This window comes from Tursiops truncatus, chromosome 14, assembly GCF_011762595.2.
Source record: "Tursiops truncatus isolate mTurTru1 chromosome 14, mTurTru1.mat.Y, whole genome shotgun sequence".
Taxonomy (NCBI): domain Eukaryota; kingdom Metazoa; phylum Chordata; class Mammalia; order Artiodactyla; family Delphinidae; genus Tursiops; species Tursiops truncatus.
In genome coordinates, this window is record NC_047047.1 from 29,502,897 (window position 1) to 29,524,590 (window position 21,694).

Consider the following 21,694-nt stretch of genomic DNA (forward strand, 5'->3'; position numbering starts at 1 on the left):
AAAGCTATCCAGATATGGAATATTTGGATAACATTTTTTTTCTGTTTCATTTAAAGTTCTTAAAATTTTATTTAGCTGCTTCTTGAGTAAATTTTGGTCATATTTTATATAAAATAATCCATTTCATGTGCCTTTAAAAAATTATTAGCCTGATTTACAATATTATTTTTATTACTTAAACCTTCTACTGTGGCTATGACATCCCATTCTCATTCCTGATGCTGTGTATTCCCACTTCCTCTTTATTGGCCAATCCAGATGTTGGTTTCCTCATAGATCTTCTCACATAAGCCAATTCTTGGATTTACATATTGGTTCTACTAACTTTCTTGTTTTCTGATTTACTGATTTTGTTTTTATACTCATTAATTCTTTTCCATAACTCTTCTTTGGTTTATTTTGTTCTTTATGTTTTTCTACAATAGAATAAAATGGATTTGATTATTTTCATATTTAATTCAATAATAAAGGCATTTAAGACTATAAATTTTTTTCTCTGAGTATAAATTTGGTCCTATCCCATAAGTTTTGACATGTAGTATTTCCTTTATTGTTAATTTCTAGGTAGTTTGCAGTTGCTGTTTTGGTTTTATTTTTATTCTAAAATAAAATAAACACACTCCGAGAGTGTGTTTTCTCATTTCTAAGCATTGGAATTTGTATTCTTTTGAAGATTTGCTGATAATGTCTAGTTTTATTGCATTATGTTTAGACAATGTAGCCTACTTAATGTCTATGTTGGGGATTTATTGAGATTTTCTTTGTGCCCTAATAATATCATACTTAAATGATATATGGGTGTAGACTCTATCTCTGGGACATAGTATTTAATCTTCATCCTCATTTATTGTTTTTGATTTTATAAAGAATTAATGTCTCCCACTGTATTTTATTTCTGTTCATTTCTCTGTTTCTGATAGCTTTTGCTTTGAATATCTTGAAACGCTTTTCAAAGTATACATGTTTTTATAGCTATATCTTCATTATGGATTATGCCTTTAATCCATGTAAAATGACCTACAAAATGATCCTTTTTGTCCAAAAGAATATCCTTTTCCTTGGCTTCTACTTTGATCATGTTATGGCTCTATTTATCTTTTTGTTTATATTTGCCTTGGCATACTTTTGATGGTCCCTTTATTTTTACCTGTTTTGTGTCACTTTATTGTAGTATTTGTTAGTTTTTTTAAATCTCCTATAGTACTGTCTTTGACATGTGTTGCTGTAGCAGAGAAGTCTGAAACAGTCTATTATTGGTTCCTTTGTAGGTAACCAATTGTTTTTCTAGGTGCTTGTGGATTTTCCCCCTTACCCTTGTATTTCAAGACTGTGTCAGGAAGCATATAATTGTAGGCTTTTCTTTTAATGGACTTTTCCCCCCTGAAATGCAGTAAGTTGTTTCAGTTTTTATATATATAGGTTTTTTTTTTCAATTCTGAACTTTTTTCTTCTATTATATCAGTACTTATAACTTATATGCCAGATCCTCTGGTCTTTGTCTCCCATATCTATCATATTCTTTCTCATCACTTTCATATCTCTGACCTTATACTCTTCCTTTTGAGAGAGAACTAGGGCTGACCAGCATTCCCATCACCTCACTGATTAGCAACTGCCAGGAAAACAGTTGGATGCCTGAAAATCTTGTTGGTGCCAGGGTATCTGAGTCAGGGAATGTGGAGAGGGAACCTTTCACGTGTCCAGAGTTCAAGCCCGGAGAGGTTGTTCTTTGTCCATTTGCCTTAGAATTTTCTTTGCCTGGTTGGTTTTGGGTTTTTTGGTTGTTTTGTTTTTGTTGTTTTTTTCTAAATAGTGTGTCCTTCAGGCTTAGCTTTCAGGGGGGTTGGTGGATTTTCATCTTTTTCTGTGTTTTCTTAGGTACTTTGAAATAATGGCCCAGTTAGATTTTCACTTTAGTGAGGCTGGTCACAATAAGCGCTCTTTCTATGAAGACCCTGAGCACAGAGGACCGGGGACTCCTGTGGAACCCTCTGGTCTATTCTGGGCCTGTGGGTGGGTAGTCCTCATGGGGAAGCTCCACAGGGTTGGGGAGGGGACTCTTTGATACGGGACACAGAGGACATGACAGAGTGAGTGTTTTCAGTCCTATTCTGGCCTCCTGCCATCTCCAGGGCTCCATAGTTATTTCTAAGAGAAGGATTCAAAGGACTCTGGGTCTGAAGGCTCTCCCAACAATAGCCTCCCTCCCTTCCAGCTTTGCCTGGGGGCCTTATGCCTCCCAGCTTGCTGCAGGGGGTGAAGCAAAGAGGTAAATACTTATCTGGGGAACTAGAGAGGAGGCAGGCATCCCAGGTCGGTCAGTTTGAATTAGAAACCCTTGATTCTTGGGTTTCGTTGTTGCTCTCCTTGCCAGTTTAGCTGGGCCTTTGGACCACTACTGTCCCTGTCAACTTCGTGTACCGGACACATGCACTGGAGGCGTACCACCGTTGGTGGGCACAGGCCCTTTGGGGGCATCTTCCTGACATGGGGTGTTCAAGGCTTGCTCTGCTTGCTTTAGGCCCCCAGTCCACCCTCATATTTGCAGACCGTGTCGTCATTTCAACTAATGGCAAACCTGATAGAGGACATACATCACATGGTGTGACAGTGAGGTTTATGGAGCTGGTGGAAGCTTCCAAAGAGCATTTTAATCCATTAACGGTTTTAGTGGGAAGCTGGGAGAGACAGCATCAGGAGGCTCCCAGCCAGACATCATCTTAAGCCGGAACCCTTTCCTATTGATTCTTTTATTGTTTCCTAGACACTGATTAATTGGAGTTCTGGGGCTCAGATGCCCTCTTCTGCCTTCCTGAGGCATGCAGGCAGCGGTCATCGTGGTTAATGGGACAGACTGAGTGTCAACTCCTAGACCCTCTGGGTGCCCTGACTATCAAATGCTCTAGGCTCATTTCCATATTACTTCCACATCCCTCTGAATTCCCCAAAAGAGCCATAACTAACCAAGGGACTGCATATCCAGAGGGGAGCCGATGTGGCCCCCCCGGGGCCTCCAGCCCCTCAGCCAGCACAGCTACACTGACTTCTGGAAGTTCATGACTTGTCAGAAAAACTTGACGAATTTACTTCCTGGTTGACTTGACTTTCTGTCTGCCCTGTTTCCAAATTAGAGAAAAAGTTATATTACATGGTATAGTTAAAACAATATGATAATGATTAGTAACTTCTTCATTAAAACTGATAAAATATACTCGTATTTCCACTCAGAAATTTATTTATGCTTTTATTCAATGTCCATCTCTAGGGTTTGTGGTCAGCTTGGCCTTCTGAGAAACTTTCATTCTGTGGCCTTGAGTCTGGCCATGATTTTTGACCCAAAGCAATGCCATTCTTCCCCGAAGGAGCAGAGGACCTTACTGGGCACAGCTATCCATTCTGTGGATTTTCTCCTCTGGAGTCAGGGTCAAAGAATGTTGAATTCCCTGAAGTCTCGTGTGTGGTTGTAGTGCCAGTGAGAATTTGAGAGGACGGGGGCAGGGCAGGGGAGGGCAGACGGGAGCCCCCGACCCAAAAGATGCCCTGTGCCCCTGCAGACTTCTCCATGATGACGCCCATCAATGACCTCCACACAGCCGATTCCTTGAACCTGGCCAAGGGGGAGCGGCTCATGCGGTGTAAGATCAGCAGTGTCTACCGCCTCCTGGACCTGTACGGCTGGGCCCAGCTGAGTGACACCTACGTCACGGTAAGGAGAGCATTTGGGGGTGAGGTGGGGCAATGTGTGTGACCCCCACCAAATCCAAAGGGAAAACTTCTTATCTTTGGCATGGCCATGGCACTGCTGGTGGCCTTTGGCCAAAATTCAATGAGCCCTTCCAAGGTTTCTAACCACTGCGGTTTCCTGAGACAGATAACCTGCCCAGTGGGCACGTCTCCGGATGAGGAGCCAGGAATTTCTGGATCCTATTTCTAGGGCTACCCTTGACCATTGGGAGATTCCTCCTGTAGTTCCATTTCCCCAGCTCCAAATAAAGCTGAGTCCTCTTCATCTCTTATGGGTCAGGGAGAAGTAAGAGTTCTTGGGGGGAAGATTTGGGTGCAGTGGATTTAGGGAAAGAGGGGATTCAAGCAGTATGGCATTGGAAATGACCCCTCTCCCTCCTTGCCTCTGAGAACACGTGTCTTTCCTCCAGTTGAGGGTCAGCAAGGAGCAGGACCACTTCCTGATCAGCCCTAAGGGAGTTTCGTGCAACGAAGTCACAGCATCCAGCCTGGTGAGTACGGTCCGGCCTGTCACCACCCATTTCTTGCTGAGATGACAGTACTCTCTCTGCTCCTACGGTGAGAGGTCATCTCCAAGGCAGCCACTGCCATCCTGTCCTTCTTGCAGTTTGCAATCTAGCGGGACAGAGAAGTCACATGGACGCAAAACAAACTGAGCGCAGAGCATGATGTGATCAAGAGACGAAATGGGAGGTGCAGGCTGCAAGCGCAGTGGGAGGGCGAGGGGAGAAGAGATGAGCCTGGAGGCCTCTGAGCCCGGGATTGGACAAAGGCTGGGAGTCGGGAAGCCTTCCAGCTGAGGGGATACATTAGAACAACAGCCAGTGCTTTGTCCCAAAGCAGTGCAAGACTCTTCTAGTGCCGGTGCCCAGAGAGAGAGCTTCTAGGCCCCCTTTCTGTCCTCCTGCCCCTTTTAGGCGTGGTAGGAAGAAACTTCCAGAATCGGTTTCGATCAGGAAAGATTTCTGGGTGTGGGGGTGGGGGGAGAAGAGAGCAGTCTAGGGACTGGCTTAGAAGCAGAAGAAGTCGAGTTCAGGTGCATTTTTACATTGACACAAAGTTGTTTTTGTCTGTGCTTAGACGCGATTAAGGAGTGGCTTTTGTCTTCTGTGTCACAGTCAAAAGTGGCCGTCTCTGGGGATGATGTTCTATGAGATTGTTAATGTTAGGCAGCGCCATGGCTTAGGTAGGTGCCAGGTCAGCCGCAGCGACCAGCAGTTGTGTGTGTGTGTGTGTGTGTGTGCGCGCGCGCCCACCCGTGCGCGTGTGTTTTCACCATGACACCCACAACCCCTTGGAGTCAAAAGCAGATTGTAAGACCAGTGACTGCTCTCCATGTGTCCTTTAAGACCTAGCTTTCGGGTGACTGGTAAATGGGTGTTCATTACATGATCCTCTTTACCTCTGTGTGTGATTAAAAATTTTTCAAAATAAAAAGTGGGAAAAAAAGGAAAAAGGTTCAGTTTAGATGTTCTTCCCTTTAATAGGAGGAATTAAAGACTCCTCCTATCTGCTTCTAGAGAATTCTGTGAATGATTCTCCTCCTGCAGGGCTATCACTGGGATCTTGTTAGAAATGCAGACTCTCAGGCCGAGTTCTTGGCCTACGGAATCCAAATCTGCATTTTGACAGGATCTCCAGGTGATTCTTTTTTTTAAATCAAAGTACAGTCGATTTACAATGTTGTATTAATTTCTGCTGTACAGCAAAGTGATTCAGTTATACATGTATATGCATTCTTTTTTTATATATTTTTTCCATTATGGTTTATCACAGGATATTGAATATAGTTCTCTGTGCTATACAGTAGGACCTTGTTGTTTATCCATTCTATATATAAAAGCTTCCATCTGCTAACCCCAGCCTCCCACTCCATCCCTCCCCCAACCCCTCCCCCCGTGGCAACCACCAGTCTCTTCTCTATGTCCCTGATTCTGTTTCATAGATAGGTTCATTTGGGTCATATTTTAGATTCCACAGATAAGTGATATCATATGGTATTTGTCTTTCTCTTTCTGACTGACTTCACTTAGTATGATAATCTCTAGTTGCATCCAGGTGATTGAAGTTTGAGAAACTCTGCTCTAGCATTTTTCAATGCTGCATTATAATCGCCTTTGTTTCCCAGTAGCCTGTGTGCTCACCCTGCAGGCAGGAATGGGTCTCTTGCCCCCCACATAAAGCACGTCCATTGCCCGTGGTATGGTGGAGAGTGGACACAGGTGGGTGGGCGTGTGCCTGGCCCACCTGCGGGGAGGGGAATGAGGGGCCTCTGCCTGCTGGTGGCCGGAAGTCTCTCTTCGCCCCGGCCCAGATCAAGGTGAACATCCTGGGAGAGGTGGTGGAGAAGGGCAGCAGCTGCTTCCCAGTGGACACCACGGGCTTCTGCCTGCACTCGGCCATCTACGCCGCCAGACCCGACGTGCGCTGTGTCATCCACCTGCATACTCCGGCCACGGCGGCGGTGAGTGTCAGCTCTTCAGCCAGCATTTCAGTCCCCCAGGCTGGCGGCAGACCCATGGCACCTGTCCCTCCGAGGGTCTCCCTGAAGAAAGACATAAGCCCCCAAGCTAGGAGCAAGTTCGCCATATAAAACAGTTCTGGAAAGATTCCCTGGAACTCAGAGCAAGGTGAGGAGGGGACACCCAACATGGGAACCTCCTCCTCTGCATTTTCTAACTATGGAAGTCTAGGTGAGGGGAGACAAGGTGAAGATGTGTAAAGTCTTCCCTGCTGCACCCCGCACCTGCTACATACGCAAACCAGTGCCACAGGCTTGGGTGACGGCACCTTCCGAGTGTCTGGGAACTGGGAGAGAGCAGAGGGAAGACCCTCAAGGAGCAAGCTGTCCCCCAAGGGTCTCTGGGCATTTCTCCATGTCTACCTGAGACGCTGCGGTGCCCCTGGAAAGACAGCAGACAGCCAGTCTCGGTGTTCCCTCAACCCTCACCCTCAGGCCACATGCCTACAGGGGCAAAAAAGACCTGTCACTGGCCTGTGGTTTTTTCCGCAAATCACTCCACTTACAAGCACTCAGACCTTCCAGAATTCGGACTAAGACTGCATGTTGTATTCGTGCCAAGTATCCATTTCTGCAGAGCCGGGGCTTACACGAGGGGCAAGATGAGTGAAGGGGGGCGAGCGGCTCTCCTAACCTCTCCACGCTCCTTGCTTTTAATAAAAGGCGGGGTTTGGGGCATGGCCGTTTCAGCCTGCGTTTTAACCCTGTTCTCTGGCACTTGCATTGCTCCGTTGCCGGTAAAATGGGGGCTTCTCAATGGGCCTCCCTGTTAGTGAAGAATCGTGGCTGTTGATACACTGACCCAAGGCTGAGGGTCTCGCGCAACCCACCCCAGGGACCCTGGACCCTGCTTCAGCCCTGCCTGGTGCCAACTCCACCAGCCTTGCCTCTTCCCGGGTCCTAGGACAAGAGCCAAGCAGGGGTGGACAGCAGCACGCCATCCCTCCAGTGTATGCTTTGCAGCAGTTTTAGAAGGTGATGTCTTGACATGGCAGCTGGGAAAAGTGTGATGAAAAGGCTTTAGAGGAAGTAGTGAGAAAACAAGAGCCTCGCCAAGGGGAGGGGGTGCCTTTTCTCGTGCGCTCGCTCCCTCCCCTGCCACGTCCCCAGACAGAACTTGACTGTGCTGCTCTGAGGCCAGGGCGACTGTGACAGAGGGGCGAGGAGGGGGGTGGAGCTGCTGCGCTAAACATTCATTCCGTCGTCTCACTACAGGTGTCAGCCATGAAGTGGGGCCTCCTGCCGGTGTCCCACAACGCCCTGCTGGTGGGGGACATGGCCTATTATGACTTCAATGGCGAGATGGAGCAGGAAGCCGATCGGATCAACCTGCAGAAGTGCCTTGGACCCACCTGCAAGGTTCGGCTCAGCTGTTCTGGGAAGATGCTCTGGGTGGGATTGTCAAAAACCGACATCACAAGAGCGACAAATGTTCATTGGAAAATGTTTATAAGTTGCAGATAAACAGCAATAACGACAAATGACATAAAACTCTTTCACCCTACCCTGCGATTTGGGTGCACAGCCCCATAACTATTCATATAGATTTAGAAAACTAGGATTATAAAATATATTCTCCCTTTTCCCCTTAGCGATATACAGTAAACGCCCTTGTATGTTACTAAATACTTTCTAATCACTAGTTTAAATTATTCTTCATTGTATGAATGGCTGCGCCGCTATTGACCTACACAGTCCTCTATGGTTGGACATTGAAAAGTTTTCCCCCAAATATTCTCTGAATATAAACAACTCTGTGATGAAAATTCTTTCAGCTACATCTTTGTATTTGCTTGGGATGATTTCCTTAGGATAAACTCCTTACTTCATTAAGATAAAGTCTTACTTCATAGTACCAAATTGTCCTCTCCTCCGGCCATGACTAGTACTGGAGAATGCCATTTCCCTACAGTCTCCCCAAACTTGACTCTTATCACTTTTTTTGTTTTTGCTAACTTGATAGAGATAAACAGAATCTCATTATTATTGCTTGATTTAAGTCTGAAGGCCTCTTTTATAACAGCATGTAATTATGGCTGTTGAGCTTAGGATGGGAAGTTTCATAGCCAAGCCTGGGTGGGTGGGCGCTTGCCCGCTTCCTTGAAAGGCACTCACTCCCAGAGTCATTTTCCATCTGAGAGTCCCTGTCTTCCCATCTCTCACATAGAGCAGAAATCCCTGCCATTCTCTGAAGCCTCATTAGCAGTGCCAGGAGAGGGGTGATGTTCACAGTTGTGAAATGGTACAAAAATTTAAGAGATGGGGCATTCACAAAAGATCTGCAAAATCTTGGAGCAAAAGTCGCGGTCTCTTTCCATCTCTCTGGCTCTTGAGACGAAAAAACTCCCGCTGTTTTCAGCGAGAGTGGATGTGAAGATTAGGCCACTGGGCCCCAGCCCAGGTGCTGCAAGGACAGATCTGATACGTGGGTCTGTGGCCCAACTCCCAGGTGGGTGTCACCTAGGTATCTTTCAGAGAGTTCTCAAGGATAAAACCAACCAAGAAGAGTTTCCAACAGGGAGGATGCACCTGGACCTTGGTATAAATTCATTTCTGTTTTTTTCCCCCTTTTAGATCTGCCTGCCCCTGGCTGAGCTACAAACATCGCTCCATCAGGGGGAGCCTGGGTTCTGGTTCCAACTCTGCCCCTAATTAGCTGGGAGACTTTCAATTTCTTTAGGCTTCTCTTTCCTCATTAGTAAAACTAGTAAGTTAGATTAGAAAGTCATTGTGGCCTCTTTCATGGAACTGTAGGATCTTAGAGCTGCCAGGGCCTCACGGAATTCGTGGAGAGGAAGCCTGAGGGCCAGAAAACAGGGAACCCAACTCACCTGTGTCTGCAGAGACACCTCTCAGAGGACCACCCCCTTGGGTTTGACTCACAAGCCCACTGAGTTACAGGGGGGCAAGTGCTTTTGAGGTAGGACCCTTGTATTCAACAGCAAGTCATTTCATTCACTTTAACACAAACATTCGTTTTTCAGACTTTAAGCTCTTCAGGGCCTAAAAACCCAGGCCTTGCCCAAAGAAATCCACCAAGCTATTCAGTCTCAGTTTTCAAAAGCATCTTCAGTTTTTTAGGGTGGATGCTTTAAACGTTCGTTTGGGTGGATATTAAAACTCATGGGGTGGGTGGGTAGCATTCGGTGTTTGTACAGGGAGAATGAGTAAGGAATTGGGGGGGGGGGGCGTGTGCTCCAGGATTGGCTATGAAATTGATCCGAATAAAATGAAAAATCTCTCCCTCTTAACTCAAGTTTGGAAGGCTTAAAGTTTTCATTGGCTGTCTGCTCCTGTGCAGATCCTGGTGCTAAGAAACCATGGAGTGGTTGCTCTGGGGGACACCGTAGAGGAGGCGTTTTATAAGATCTTCCACCTGCAGGCTGCGTGTGAGATACAGGTGAGCAATTCCTCTGGGGTGTGGGCCCAGGAGGGACCCTGACAGGGGCCTGGGGACAAAGGTGGCAGCCCCGTGGGCCGTGATTTAGGGAGACCTTTGAGCGGGGCCCTCTGAAAGCCTCACCCTATTTCTCTGCCTTGGCACCACCTGATTCTTCTAAAGTTTCACATTTGGAATCAGTTTTGTACCTTTAAAATTTTCTACTGCCATTGTCTAACAACCCACACCCAACTCTTGGGGATCAGTGCTCAGGAGGGGGTGCTGCCTGGGCTCATCAGTAGGACAGTGGGAGGAACTGTACTTCCCATGCTCCTGTATAACCTGGGGTGTACCTGTTACCTCCAGCTGTGCCCCACAGACACCACACAGGTAAGTCTTCTTTCCTTTCTTTGTTTGGAGAAGGGTAGTTTGCAAAGACCATGAATGTGGTCAAGTCCAGAAAGAGAAGTGGAAAGGCCAAAGTAGAGTGTTGACATGGCAGGCCTGACCCCAGGGCAGCCCCAGGGTGATGTCCAGGGAGCCCATGGTGAAGTTCTCCTAACTGGTAAAGGATGAGATAGAGGGTGGGTGGGGAGTGTCAGTAGTCGTGGGACCCCTAGAAGACTTGATGGAGAAGCAATAGGAAAACACACATCCTGTAGTTTCATCAAATTACCAGGTAGTGTTGGATAAGCCAAGCATATGCTCCTTCCAGTGTGGCAAGCCGTCAGGTGAGTAGGGGGGTCTTGCACGACTGACTGGGCTCCATCCTTCCCAGCCTGCGCTCTGTGCTCTTGGGTCAGGGACTTGCCCTCTGCAAACCTCCATTTCCTCAACCTCAGACCTGGGTCTAGAGAGACCTTGTGAGGATGGCCTTTCAGACAAGGAGAGGTGTTGCCGATGGTATTTTTAGGACTCGGTTGACAGAGGGAGAGGCTAGCTGCTCCAGGGTGAGTCGGCTCTTTGCAGGGCCCTTCTGGTGTCCCATCTGCCCTCTCCTGGCTGGTCTGGGCAGAGCAGTGCCCCAAGGAAGACGGCCTGCCCCTCTCTTGGGCGTTATGGGGGAAGAATGGGATAATCCCAGAAGCATCACTAGTGGAGGCTCTACAAGTGGGACCTTTCTCAGTGGTTTTTGAAGGATATGTTGAGAGGACAGTGATGAAGAAATGTTAGAGGAGGTGGTGTGAGACCCCCCTGACTCCCCATCCCCCATCCAATAATGCTGGCCCTGAACTCTGACCCCTGAGTGTTGTTAGAACCTGGCAGAGCCTCTGATATGCCTACTTTCCCTTCTCCACATCTGAAGAGTTGCCCATCTTTCTTCTGAAGAAGAGGCTTCCATGAGAAAATATCTCATGAAAAAGAATGAATGGAGAGAGGTTCCCGGGTGTCCCCCCCCCCACCACACGGTGAAGGATGCCTTCCCCAGGCTCCAGATCCCCAGAAATGGCCACTGTGCAATTTAAGCAAAGGGAAGAGGGCCATCTAGCAGCTGGGGAGATGAAGGGCAGAGCTGCCAGCTACACTTTCCTGGACAGCCCCAGCTGCTTCTCTTGGCCCTGTCTGCTGTCACTTCCTTTTCAGTCAGGACTGGTTTGATGTAACCTTTTAAAAGCGCATCAGGCGATGGGGACAGATAACCCGAGGAAAGCGCCAGTGGATTTTTTTCAGCAGGTGGAGCAGGAAGGCTTCTAGAGGGTGAAATGAAGCTGGAAGTTGTGGGAAAAAAACAGGAGAGATTGGACGAAGAGTGTGGGTGCATTAAGGCTCGGAAGAGCCCAGGTACGGCAGCCTGCAGATGCTGTTGGGACTGCAGTCCCTGGAAGGGTCATTTCTGGTCAAATGACCAGCACCGAAATTCTGTTTCCATCATGACTAGTGTTCTCCCTCAGTGGCCTTGGCAAACAAGCAAATGCGTCCATGGTCATTTCAGCGGTTCGAGGCTAAGAGCCTATTCCATTCTCCTGGGGACAGCGTTCTCTTTGCTCCCCATCGGTTTGGGGTTCCAGGAAACTGGGTCATCCTCTGCTGAGAGAGGCAGCTCCCTGCTCTGTTCACAGGCAGATGAGAAGAAGCTCAGGCGATTCTCCATCTGCTACCCATCACCATGGAAACGGATGGGGGAAGGGGGAGGTGAGAGGAGGCAGCTCTTGCAAGGGTGTGGGCAGTTTTCTCCTCCTCTATGAATGACCAGTCTCCAGGCGGTATTGCTTCTCAGCCTTCCATGGTAAAACCTCAGAATTTATTTATCATAAATATTTCTACGGCACCCCGTATGCACCAGGTGCTATTCTAAGTACTTTACGAATATTACCTTAAATAATCCTCACGAGGTAGATACTATTTTCATTTTACAGATGAGAAAGCTGAGGCACAGGGAGGGTAAATAGCTGCTGAAAGTCACACAGCAAGTAGGTGGCAGAGCCAGGATCCAAACCCAGACAGCCTGGTACCCAGGTCCTATGTCCTAAACACCACATTGCACTGCCTCTCAGGAAGGCAAGCGTCGGGGGGAAAGGTCAGCTGTCAGGTTGGGACCTCTCTTCAGGGAGCTGGCACTGCAAGTCAGGCTTTCAGGGTCCCAGAGCTGGAGCCCTGCCTTGGCCAGGTAAGGGTCCAGGATGAACTTGGTAATTGATCAACCAGCTGGGATTCACTAGCTTTGAGAGTGCGTTTCCAGGTGCTCAGCCGCGGTGCCAGGTGTGAGGGACTTCAGAATTAGAAAACACGGTCAGCAGAGGGCAGAACTGGGACCAGTGAATGAACATAATAAAAAGGTAGATTTCAACTCAGGGTAATCTATATCAACTCACTGTAACCCTTCTAACATTTGGACAACAGGCACGGAGCTGACCACTTCTAGGGATACTAGACAAGGACTCATTTTTGGTGAGAGAACGGAATAAAAGGCCTCGACGTCTCTATATTTGTAGGGTGTGGAGTCATCTTTTTAAGATAAAAATGGAGGCTTCCAGAGGACACATGCCTTGGATGAAGAGAGCGTGGAAATGCTTGTTGTTGCTTCTTCCTCTTCACAGAGTGATGGGGGTCACCGTGGAAACGCTGCCTGGTTGCCCTCTAGGAAGTCTCACAGGGGCCACGTGTTACACTGGTGAATTTAACACACTCTGGAGTGTGTCCAGGATCCTCATGTGTTCATAGACCCGTATTTGTCAGCAAGCTACACTGCATTCTTTTCATTTTCAGTGAAACAATAACTGGCACAAAAACTGGAACACTGAAAGTTTATATAATCAGAGCCGTTCCCCCATAACAAGCAGGTTTACATGGGATATCAAATATTAATCAGAATGCTGGGGTCTTGATGTGCAGTGTAAAACTCCAGCTTCACTACCTACAATACTTGGAAAGCACCATCTCTCTCTGGACTTACCCAGGAAGCCAAACCATGACCAATTATATCTGAGTGGCAGATACAGGGAGTAAATAGAATGTGCTTTTAGATGAGCATGGAATTAGAAAATAAGATCAGTTGGATTCATGAATGTTTTTAGGATCGTTCTAAAATTTCCTGCTTTATACACACACCACTTGCCCTAAAAGTCAGAGTCCGTTGCCTGTAGCCACCTGGATCGTCCCCTCCCCATGGAGCCTTGACAGTGGGACAAACGCTCTAAGTCTTCTGGTAAAAGCTTCCTAAGGCCTACACAGTGCCCGGCTGTGACTGTCAGCATTTCATGTGTCTCCTCTCTCTGGGCTTCCTTGACTGGATAATGCCATCATGGGGGGTCTTCTGCCTTTAGTCCTGTTAATTCAGCCCAACATGCAGCTACACTCATATTTCACTGGCCTAGAAGGCAGCTTATTTCTTTCAAGTGACCTTTTTTTTTTTTTAAGGAGAAATATTTCAGACATACAGAAAAGTGCAGAGTCATATAATCGACACCTGCTACCAACCAGATTTAACAAATATCAATGGCATTTTCCTCTGGAAGAAGTAAAATGTGACAGACAAGAACTGAAGTCCCCTTTTCTCATCTTCCCTCCTTCCCCAGAAATAATCACAATTTGAGGTTGGTCTGTGTCCCAGGTAATTTTTCAGGACTCTGCATTGCTTTATTCTTGAGGTTTAACACTTGCTATGTCCCCCTAAGAACTGACATTAGGAAAGAAATACTAACACCTCTTTCCCTGGAAATGGGCACATGCCCTACAAGTTTGGAGGGGCTCTCCTCTGGGAGGAAATAACCAGCTACAGCTCAGTTTTCCAGACACTTCTGTTTCTAATCTTCCCCGATCTCCATTCTCTGTTACACAGAGGAGCACAGGTACACGCGCAGGGATGTGTGTGTACACGCGCACACCCGTGTGTGTGAGCTGAGCGTTCTCTGCCCTTTGCGCAGGTGTCGGCTCTGTCCAGCGCGGGGGGCATGGAGAACCTCATCCTCCTGGAGCAGGAGAAGCACCGGCCTCACGAGGTGGGCTCCGTGCAGTGGGCGGGGAGCACCTTCGGGCCCATGCAGAAGAGCCGGCTGGGGGAGCACGAGTTCGAGGCCCTCATGAGGATGCTGGACAATCTGGTGAGTCTCCTGCCGTTGTCCTTCCAGGCCAGTCCTTTGTGGCTTAGCTCCCCCCAAACCAGTCCGTATGAAGCATTCGGTGGGCGTGAGAACTGCCAGCATCACAGTTAATTTGTTAAAGCCCCCTGATCGGCCACTTGACTTAGAGTTTGTGGTCATTCTAATAGTAGTTGAGTTTTCTCAAGTGGTGGCCTTTGCCACCCCTTTTCCAAGGGCTGTGGTTGTTGTCATACCTGCAAGGTGCTCTTTAGAGAAGGGGTAGGAAGCCCTTGGTTGGTATGAGAGGTGGTAATCCAGCAATAATCAGCACCACAGAGCCTCTCTCATATTGTAGCTTTGTTCACTCCTCTTTTGCAGTTAGTTCTGCCTTTCTTTCTAATCTCACGACTTTAACGCGGAAAACACATAATGCCATTAGTTTCCCTGTTCCTGGTGAGCGGCATTATAACAATATCCTATTGTAACAAATGAATCAATCGATCAGGTAGGGCGTTAACTGGTATATGTCCAGGAGTGGGCTTTAAAGGATCCAAAGAATTATAAGACACCCTTCCTTCTGGAGCTAACAATTTAATTGATGATATATGACGTAAATATGAGACAATTCAAGAATAAGAAGAAAGCACATACCGTGGGGAGCTAATTGCAGGAAGAGGCTCTGACTTCTTAGATTGCTCGAAAAAGCGAAGACGAAACCTACCTCTGTGACATTTCTGTATCATTTACCTCCCCTCCGCCTCACTGCTACTACTTTGGACCCTCTCTTTGTTGTGTCTGGGTCATTGCAATAATCAGTCCTTTCCTTCCTCCCCCAGTTCCTCCAAATCACTTCCACTTTATTACCAGGCCAAGCATGAGGGTCACTTTATAATGGTGAAAGGTACACTCCACAATGAAAATACAACTCCTGTTAACATCTGTGTAACTATGCCTAAATAAAGCACCAGGAGCAAGTGGTTTCATGCAGAAATTCTTTCAGACCTTTAAGAGACAGGCTATTCTTATGCTATCTAAACGGTTGCAGATAAGAGTGAAAGAAGGAAACCAAACCATAACAATTATAACACATTCAGACCAATCTCACTTTGAGTTGATGAAAAAGGCTGCATGAAAACTAGCAGATAGTATCCAGCATAACATTAGAATAATAATACACAATAACCAAGTGAGGGCTCATTCCTAGTATTGAACGATGGTTTAATAATTATAAATCTTTTAAATATATTTCATGATATCAATGAGTCAAAAATATAAACCTTCTGATTACTTTGAGATCAAAAGTTATTTGATAAAAATTTAATATTGATTTATAAAAATAATAGCTGTTAAGTAGGATAGGAAGCCATTTATTTAACATGATTAAAATGATTTTTTTCTCAAAACACGCACCAGTATCATGGTGAAACACTAGAAGAATTTCCATTAAATTTTGAAACAAAACAATGAAAATATAATGAGAAAATAATCCTATTTGCAAATGCAGCAAAATCAAACTTTAAGCAGAACCCCTTTAAAGACAACTGTAAAATTTTACCAATAGACATCAGAGAAAACCTGAAATCAGTGAAGACCTATAATTTATTCTTGGTTAAAAGCTTCAGTAGGGTAACTTTTCCAAATTAATCGATAAACTCAATGTAATTTCCTCAAAAGCGGGGGAAGGTATAAGGACTGAGCAAAATGTTCTTTCAGGTGAAATTCAGAATGGCTCGGAAAATCCTATAAAAAGAAGAGTGGGGCTTCCCTGGTGGCGCAGTGGTTGAGAGTCTGCCTGCCAATGCAGCGGACACGGGTTCGTGTCCCGGTTTGGGAAGATCCCACATGCCGCGGAGCGGCTGGGCCCGTGAGCCATGGCCGCTGAGCCTGCGCGTCCGGAGCCTGTGCTCCGCGACGGGAGAGGCCACAACAGTGAGAGGCCCGCGTACCACAAAAAAAAAAAAAAAAAAAGAGTGATTACCACCAAATGGTAAAGTGTGATAAGGCTTGAGTCACTAAAGGGTGGAGCACTAGTCCAGAATGCACAGGCCAATCAATGCTACAGCTTAGAGGATCCAGAAATAGATCCCAAATGCATGAAAATTTAACACAGGATAAACAGCCATCTTATAAATCTGGGGGAAAAAATAGACTGTTAGCCATCTGGGAAATAAAACTAAGGTGGATTACTACCTTGTCCTTTCAACAAGATAAATCCCTGATTTGTCAAAAATTGAAACATGGAAAGGAAATTGATATAGGTATTTAAAAACATAGATTAATAGTTTTAATGCTCTTGTGTTGGGAAAGACCTTGTCAAGCATGGCAGGAAAGTCTGAAATCGTGATGCCACATATTACCAGATATGATTACATTAAAATTCAAAATTTGTATTTTTATAAACCACCCCACCCACCATATAAACAAAGCTAAAAGACAAAGTATGGGGAAAATATTTGCAACATTTGTGACAGTCAAAAGATTCATATCGGGCTTCCCTGGTGGCTCAGTGGTTGAGAGTCCGCCTGCCAGTGCAGGGGACACAGGTTCGTGTCCCGGTCTGGGAAGATCCCACATGCCGCGGAGGGCTGGGCCCGTGAGCCATGGCCGCTGAGCCTGCGCGTCCGGAGCCTGTGCTCCGCAACGGGAGAGGCCACAACAGTGAGAGGCCCACGTACCGCAAAAAAACAAAAACAGATTCATATCTTTACTGTAAAAGGAGGTATTACAAATCAATATGAAAAAGATGACCATCACAATAGAAAAATGAACTGAGAATCCAGTTTACAAAGGAAGATATTCAAGAAGCCATTAAGTTTAATTAAAAATATCCAGTCTTACTAGTAATCCAAAAAAGAACAAAACAAAAGTAGAGGATATTACTTTTAACCCATCTGATTGCCAAGGATTTTTTAAAAATTTTTTAAAAATCCTTTAAATTTCAGGTGAAATTCAGAATGGCTCAGAAAATCCTATAAAAAGAAGAGTGGGGCAATATTCAGTGCGGGGGAAAGGAGACGAGAACTGGGAACTCCAGCACAATTGGCAGAAGTGTAAATTGGCTCAGTGTTTTGGGAAGACGCTCCCTTTGACTCAGTCATTTTCATTACTAGGCACTTATGTTAATTGCCTAAAGAAAAATGTGTAAAGATACTGAAATGCTGAAAGTCTTACCATTTGCAACAATATGGATGGACCTTGAGGGGATTATGCTAAGTGAAATAAGTCAGACAGAGAAAGACAAATACTGTATGATCTCATTTATATGTGGAATTGAAAAAAAAACCCTCAAAAACCAAAAATCAAAAAATTCATACTCATAGGTACAGAGAACAGATTGCTAGCTGCCAGGTGGGATGCAGAGAGAAATGGGTACAGGGGTCAAAAGGTGCAAACTTCCATATATAAAATAAGTAATCCTGGGGGTGTAATGTACAGCATGGTGACAATAGTTATTAATACTGTATTATATATTTGAAAGTTGCTAAAAGAGTAGATCTTAAAAGTTCTCATCACAAGAAAAAGAATGGTAACTATGAGAGGTGCTGGATGTTAATTAGACTCGTGGTAATCATTTCGCAATACATACAATTTTTTTTTAATTGAGGTATAGTTGATTTACAATGTGTTAATTTCAGGTGTACAGCAAAGTGATTCAGTTACACGTATAATACATACAGATATTGAATCACTATGTTGCACACCTGAAACTAATGTAAAGTTACATGTCAATTATATCTCAATTTTTTTAAAAGCTGCGTATGTGGTACAGTCCATTAATATACTGTTTTATATATATTATATGATGCATTCATTATATAGTCTGTATATTTACATACATGCATTTGTATATGTGTGCTTAGAGAGATGACTGAAAGGATTTTTAGTGATTGTCTCTGGGGATGAGATTTTGCATAAAACCCACTTTTTCCTTATGTTTTTTATATTGCTTAATTTTTCTACATGGCTCTGTACTTCTTTTGTAATCCACTTTCTTTTTTTTTTTTGCGGTACGCGGGCCTCTCACTGTTGTGGCCTCTCCCGTTGCGGAGCACAGGCTCCAGACGCGCAGGCTCAGTGGCCACGGCTCACGGGCCCAGCTGCTCCGCGGCATGTGGGATCTTCCCGGACCGGGGCACGAACCCATGTCCCCTGCATCGGCAGGCGGACTCTCAACCACTGCGTCACCAGGGAAGCCCCAATCCACTTTCTTTTTAATACCACTTGAATTTTAAAAAAGATGACAGGCAGAGGCGAGAATTGCTCCAGCAGCTGTTAAGATTCCCGAGTGTTCATTCTGAGTAACAGTCCACCTTGGCGGGACATGGTCTTGCTTAGGAGACAGGGATGTTCTTGAGTCAGAGTTAGGGCTCCCAAGAGAAAAATAGTTAAGAAGCCTCAGAGTCGAGGAAGGAGGGCTACTGTTAGAATCAGCTGGGAAACTTTTTAAAATCCTGTAGCCCAGATTGCACCACTGTCCAATGAAATGGGGAACTCTGAGTTGAGCCCAGGCATATACATTTTTAAAGCTCCCGCATGATTCTGTTGTGTTGAGAACTACTGGACCAGACCAAAAGCTGGAGCTCTGTCTGGTCCACAAGATTCTGGGAACTTTCTCATCCCTGATCAGAGGGCTTGTTGGGGTGGAGGAGGGGAGGGGTTGGGGGACCAAGACAGGGAACGATTCTGAAATACACCAGAGGTGCGGCAAGGCCTGGGTTGTATTACAGAGACTTTGGGTTAAACTGAGTCCTTTAGATGGAAGGGGGTAAAGCGTGTGAGCGGGCGAGCAGGCATGTACCTGACCATTTTCCCCACCACATGTGGTTCTGTTTTTGTCCTTTTTAGGGTTACAGAACAGGCTACACCTACCGCTACCCCTTTGTTCAAGAGAAAACCAAACACAAAAGTGAGGTGGAGATTCCAGCCACGGTCACAGCCTTCGTGTTTGAGGAGGACGGCACCCCGGTGCCCGCCCTGAGGCAACACGCCCAGAAGCAGCAGAAGGAGAAGACCCGCTGGCTCAACACGCCCAACACCTACCTGCGGGTCAACGTGGCCGACGAGGTCCAGAGGAGCATGGGTAGCCCCCGGCCAAAGACCACGGTAAGGAGGGCAGAGGGGGCTCCGCTGGGGAGATTGGGGTGGAAGGAGAGTGCCCAGCTACCTGTGTGGGCTAAGCAGCTTTACAAGGGAAACAGCAAACTTCCCCTGGGCCTGCACTAGTCCTGTCTCCCCCTAAGGCTTCCTATTGGGCATCTGGGAGCAGCTTCTCATGCCTACGGAGCAGATCACCTGTTTCTTGCACCCCTATGCTGAGTTTTTGGTCCAGAGGGTGGCTGGACCAGGTCACTCCCAGCAGCATGAAAGCTTTTTGCTCCCATATCTGGAAGGGGCTTCTGGGAAATTCAAGAGAGGGGTACCCAACATTTGAACTGACCATCTGATGCAAAACCAGAAGTTGCATGGGGTACTTGCTTCTATTACATTGTCCACTCCCTTTATAACCCTCTTCTGTAGAGAGGTGCTTGCTTTAGACATTAGATGTGTGAGACCTGCCCACAGATTGAGTTTTTACAAATTGTATGCTCTTTTCCTCTCTCTCCCTCAACACACACCCTGGCTCTTAATTTGATTTTCACTAACAAAGTAGCTGGCAGCCAAATAGAATAGCTCTTCGTTAAAAAAAACAAAGCCCTGCAAATTAACATCCATGAGTCATCTAATACTACAACACCAGCGGCTGCCTGTCTGTCAAAGCTGGCACCATGGCTCTGTCCCTCGTCTTAAGTGTTCTTTATGGCCATTGATCTGGGGCCTTTCTTTGGTTGCTGGGTCATTTGCTGCCCATCTCTGCTCTGGGAGACAGACACCAAAGAGGCCCAAGACGAGGGAAAGTGTTTGTCTAGGCTTGCTGACTTGCACGTGGGCTGGTCGGCCCAGATCTCATGGGGTGGACCACTAGGGTGGACGGCGAGCCATATGCCTTTGCCTTACCCACCGGGCCTTGTGTGTGTTCAGTGGATGAAGGCTGACGAGGTGGAGAAATCCAGCAGTGGCATGCCCATACGGATCGAAAACCCAAACCAATTTGTGCCTCTGTATACTGACCCCCAAGAAGTGCTGGACATGCGCAACAAGGTAAGGGGATAGCTAATTACCTCCCATCTTTTCCCCCTCAAGGGCGTGGGGGGGGTCCCCAGGATGCGCCTGACTTACCGACATCCCAGATGCCTCTTATGGAAAAGAAACTACCATTTATTGGCCATATTCCAGGCACAGTGCTAAGTGCTGTGCTTTTGTAGTCCTGTGTAACCCTCAATAGAGAGGTGCTAGCTTTAGACATTAGATGTGTCTAAGAGACCAACTTGCAAATCGAATTTTTACAAATTTTATGCTATTTCCCTTTGGCTCATTTTCAAGATTGCAAAATCCTTTGTGTTTATTTCTCTACCTTTGCTTTACAGTTCACTCACTTATATTTCTAATGTTACTTTAAAAACTTAACTTGTAACAGACCACCTTCAATAGGTCGGGTATGTTCCCAGAACAGTGTTTCAGTGTGTGGTCCTCTGAAGGGCAGATTCCTGGGTCACTCCCACCCCTCCTCCCATGGGACTGAGATTCAATATGTACGGGGTGGCCCCCCAGGAATCTGTAGTTTAAACCAATTCCTCAGGGACTTCATAGGAATATTAAAAATTGAGAATCTCCCTCAAGGATCTCCTATGCCTCATTTCCCTCTTCATCTCAATGATCTGCTTGTGGTTAATGAGAATCTGGCGTTCTACATAAACTTCTCATTCATTCTGGAGCAGACGTGGAGACAGACTGTCTCAAAGTGGATGTGATGCGTTACATCTGCACCCCTGGGCGGCCTTTCTAGTGTGCCCTGGGGATGCTCCCTGCCAACTCCACACCCTGATGCTGGACAGCTACCTCACCCTCCCCATCCCTTTCTACACAGATTCGAGAACAAAACCGACAGGATGTGAAGTCGGCGGGGCCTCAGTCCCAGCTGCTGGCGAGTGTCATCGCTGAGAAGAGCCGAAGCCCGGTACAGCAGACGCTGCCCTTGTCTGGAGGGGAAACGTGTTTGCCTTCTGGGTCTGCAGTGCCTGGGGCCGGGCAGCAGGACCCCTGAGTCCTTATATGCCCACCTTCCCCTGTGATCTTGGGCACTGGTGCTCTTGCTGCAAAATGGATGCTGTGAGGACTGGGGACAGTATCTCATCGCCTCCCGTGGGCGCCAGGCAGGGGAGGAGTAGCCCAGCCTGCCCACGGGAGTGATGCGGCTTCTATGCCTCCCCCTGGAACTCCCCTCTGCCCTCTGTCAGTGTCCCGCAGAGTGACCTCTCAGGAGCGCGGCTGGCCTCTCCCAGCGGCTCTAGGCCTGGCTGCCCTGAGCGGCTCTGGCCTCTGTGCGTGGAAACAGCACCATCAGGCCGTAGCTCTGGGAAGATGCTCACAGGCTCTCAGAGGGCAGACATGTATATAAGGACCGGTACTCCTACAGGATGGGAAGGGGCAGTG

At 46.7% G+C, this 21,694-nt stretch overlaps 1 protein-coding gene across 3 annotated transcripts in view; it reads left to right on the top strand.

The window, feature by feature from the left end:
* ADD2 (adducin 2) overlaps positions 1-21,694 on the top strand; it is a 107,046-nt gene that overhangs the window by 70,575 nt on the left and 14,777 nt on the right. Inside the window, exons 5-13 of one of the 3 annotated variants that reach the window (XM_033838382.2) lie at positions 3,555-3,706; positions 4,155-4,235; positions 6,059-6,208; positions 7,481-7,624; positions 9,567-9,665; positions 14,009-14,185; positions 19,010-19,267; positions 20,183-20,302; positions 21,129-21,218. In XM_033838382.2, coding sequence (XP_033694273.1) covers positions 3,555-3,706; positions 4,155-4,235; positions 6,059-6,208; positions 7,481-7,624; positions 9,567-9,665; positions 14,009-14,185; positions 19,010-19,267; positions 20,183-20,302; positions 21,129-21,218 — 1,271 coding nt within the window. The remainder of the gene's footprint in view (positions 1-3,554; positions 3,707-4,154; positions 4,236-6,058; positions 6,209-7,480; positions 7,625-9,566; positions 9,666-14,008; positions 14,186-19,009; positions 19,268-20,182; positions 20,303-21,128; positions 21,219-21,694) is intronic. The other 2 variants (XM_073791274.1, XM_073791275.1) reach the window with 2 other exon arrangements.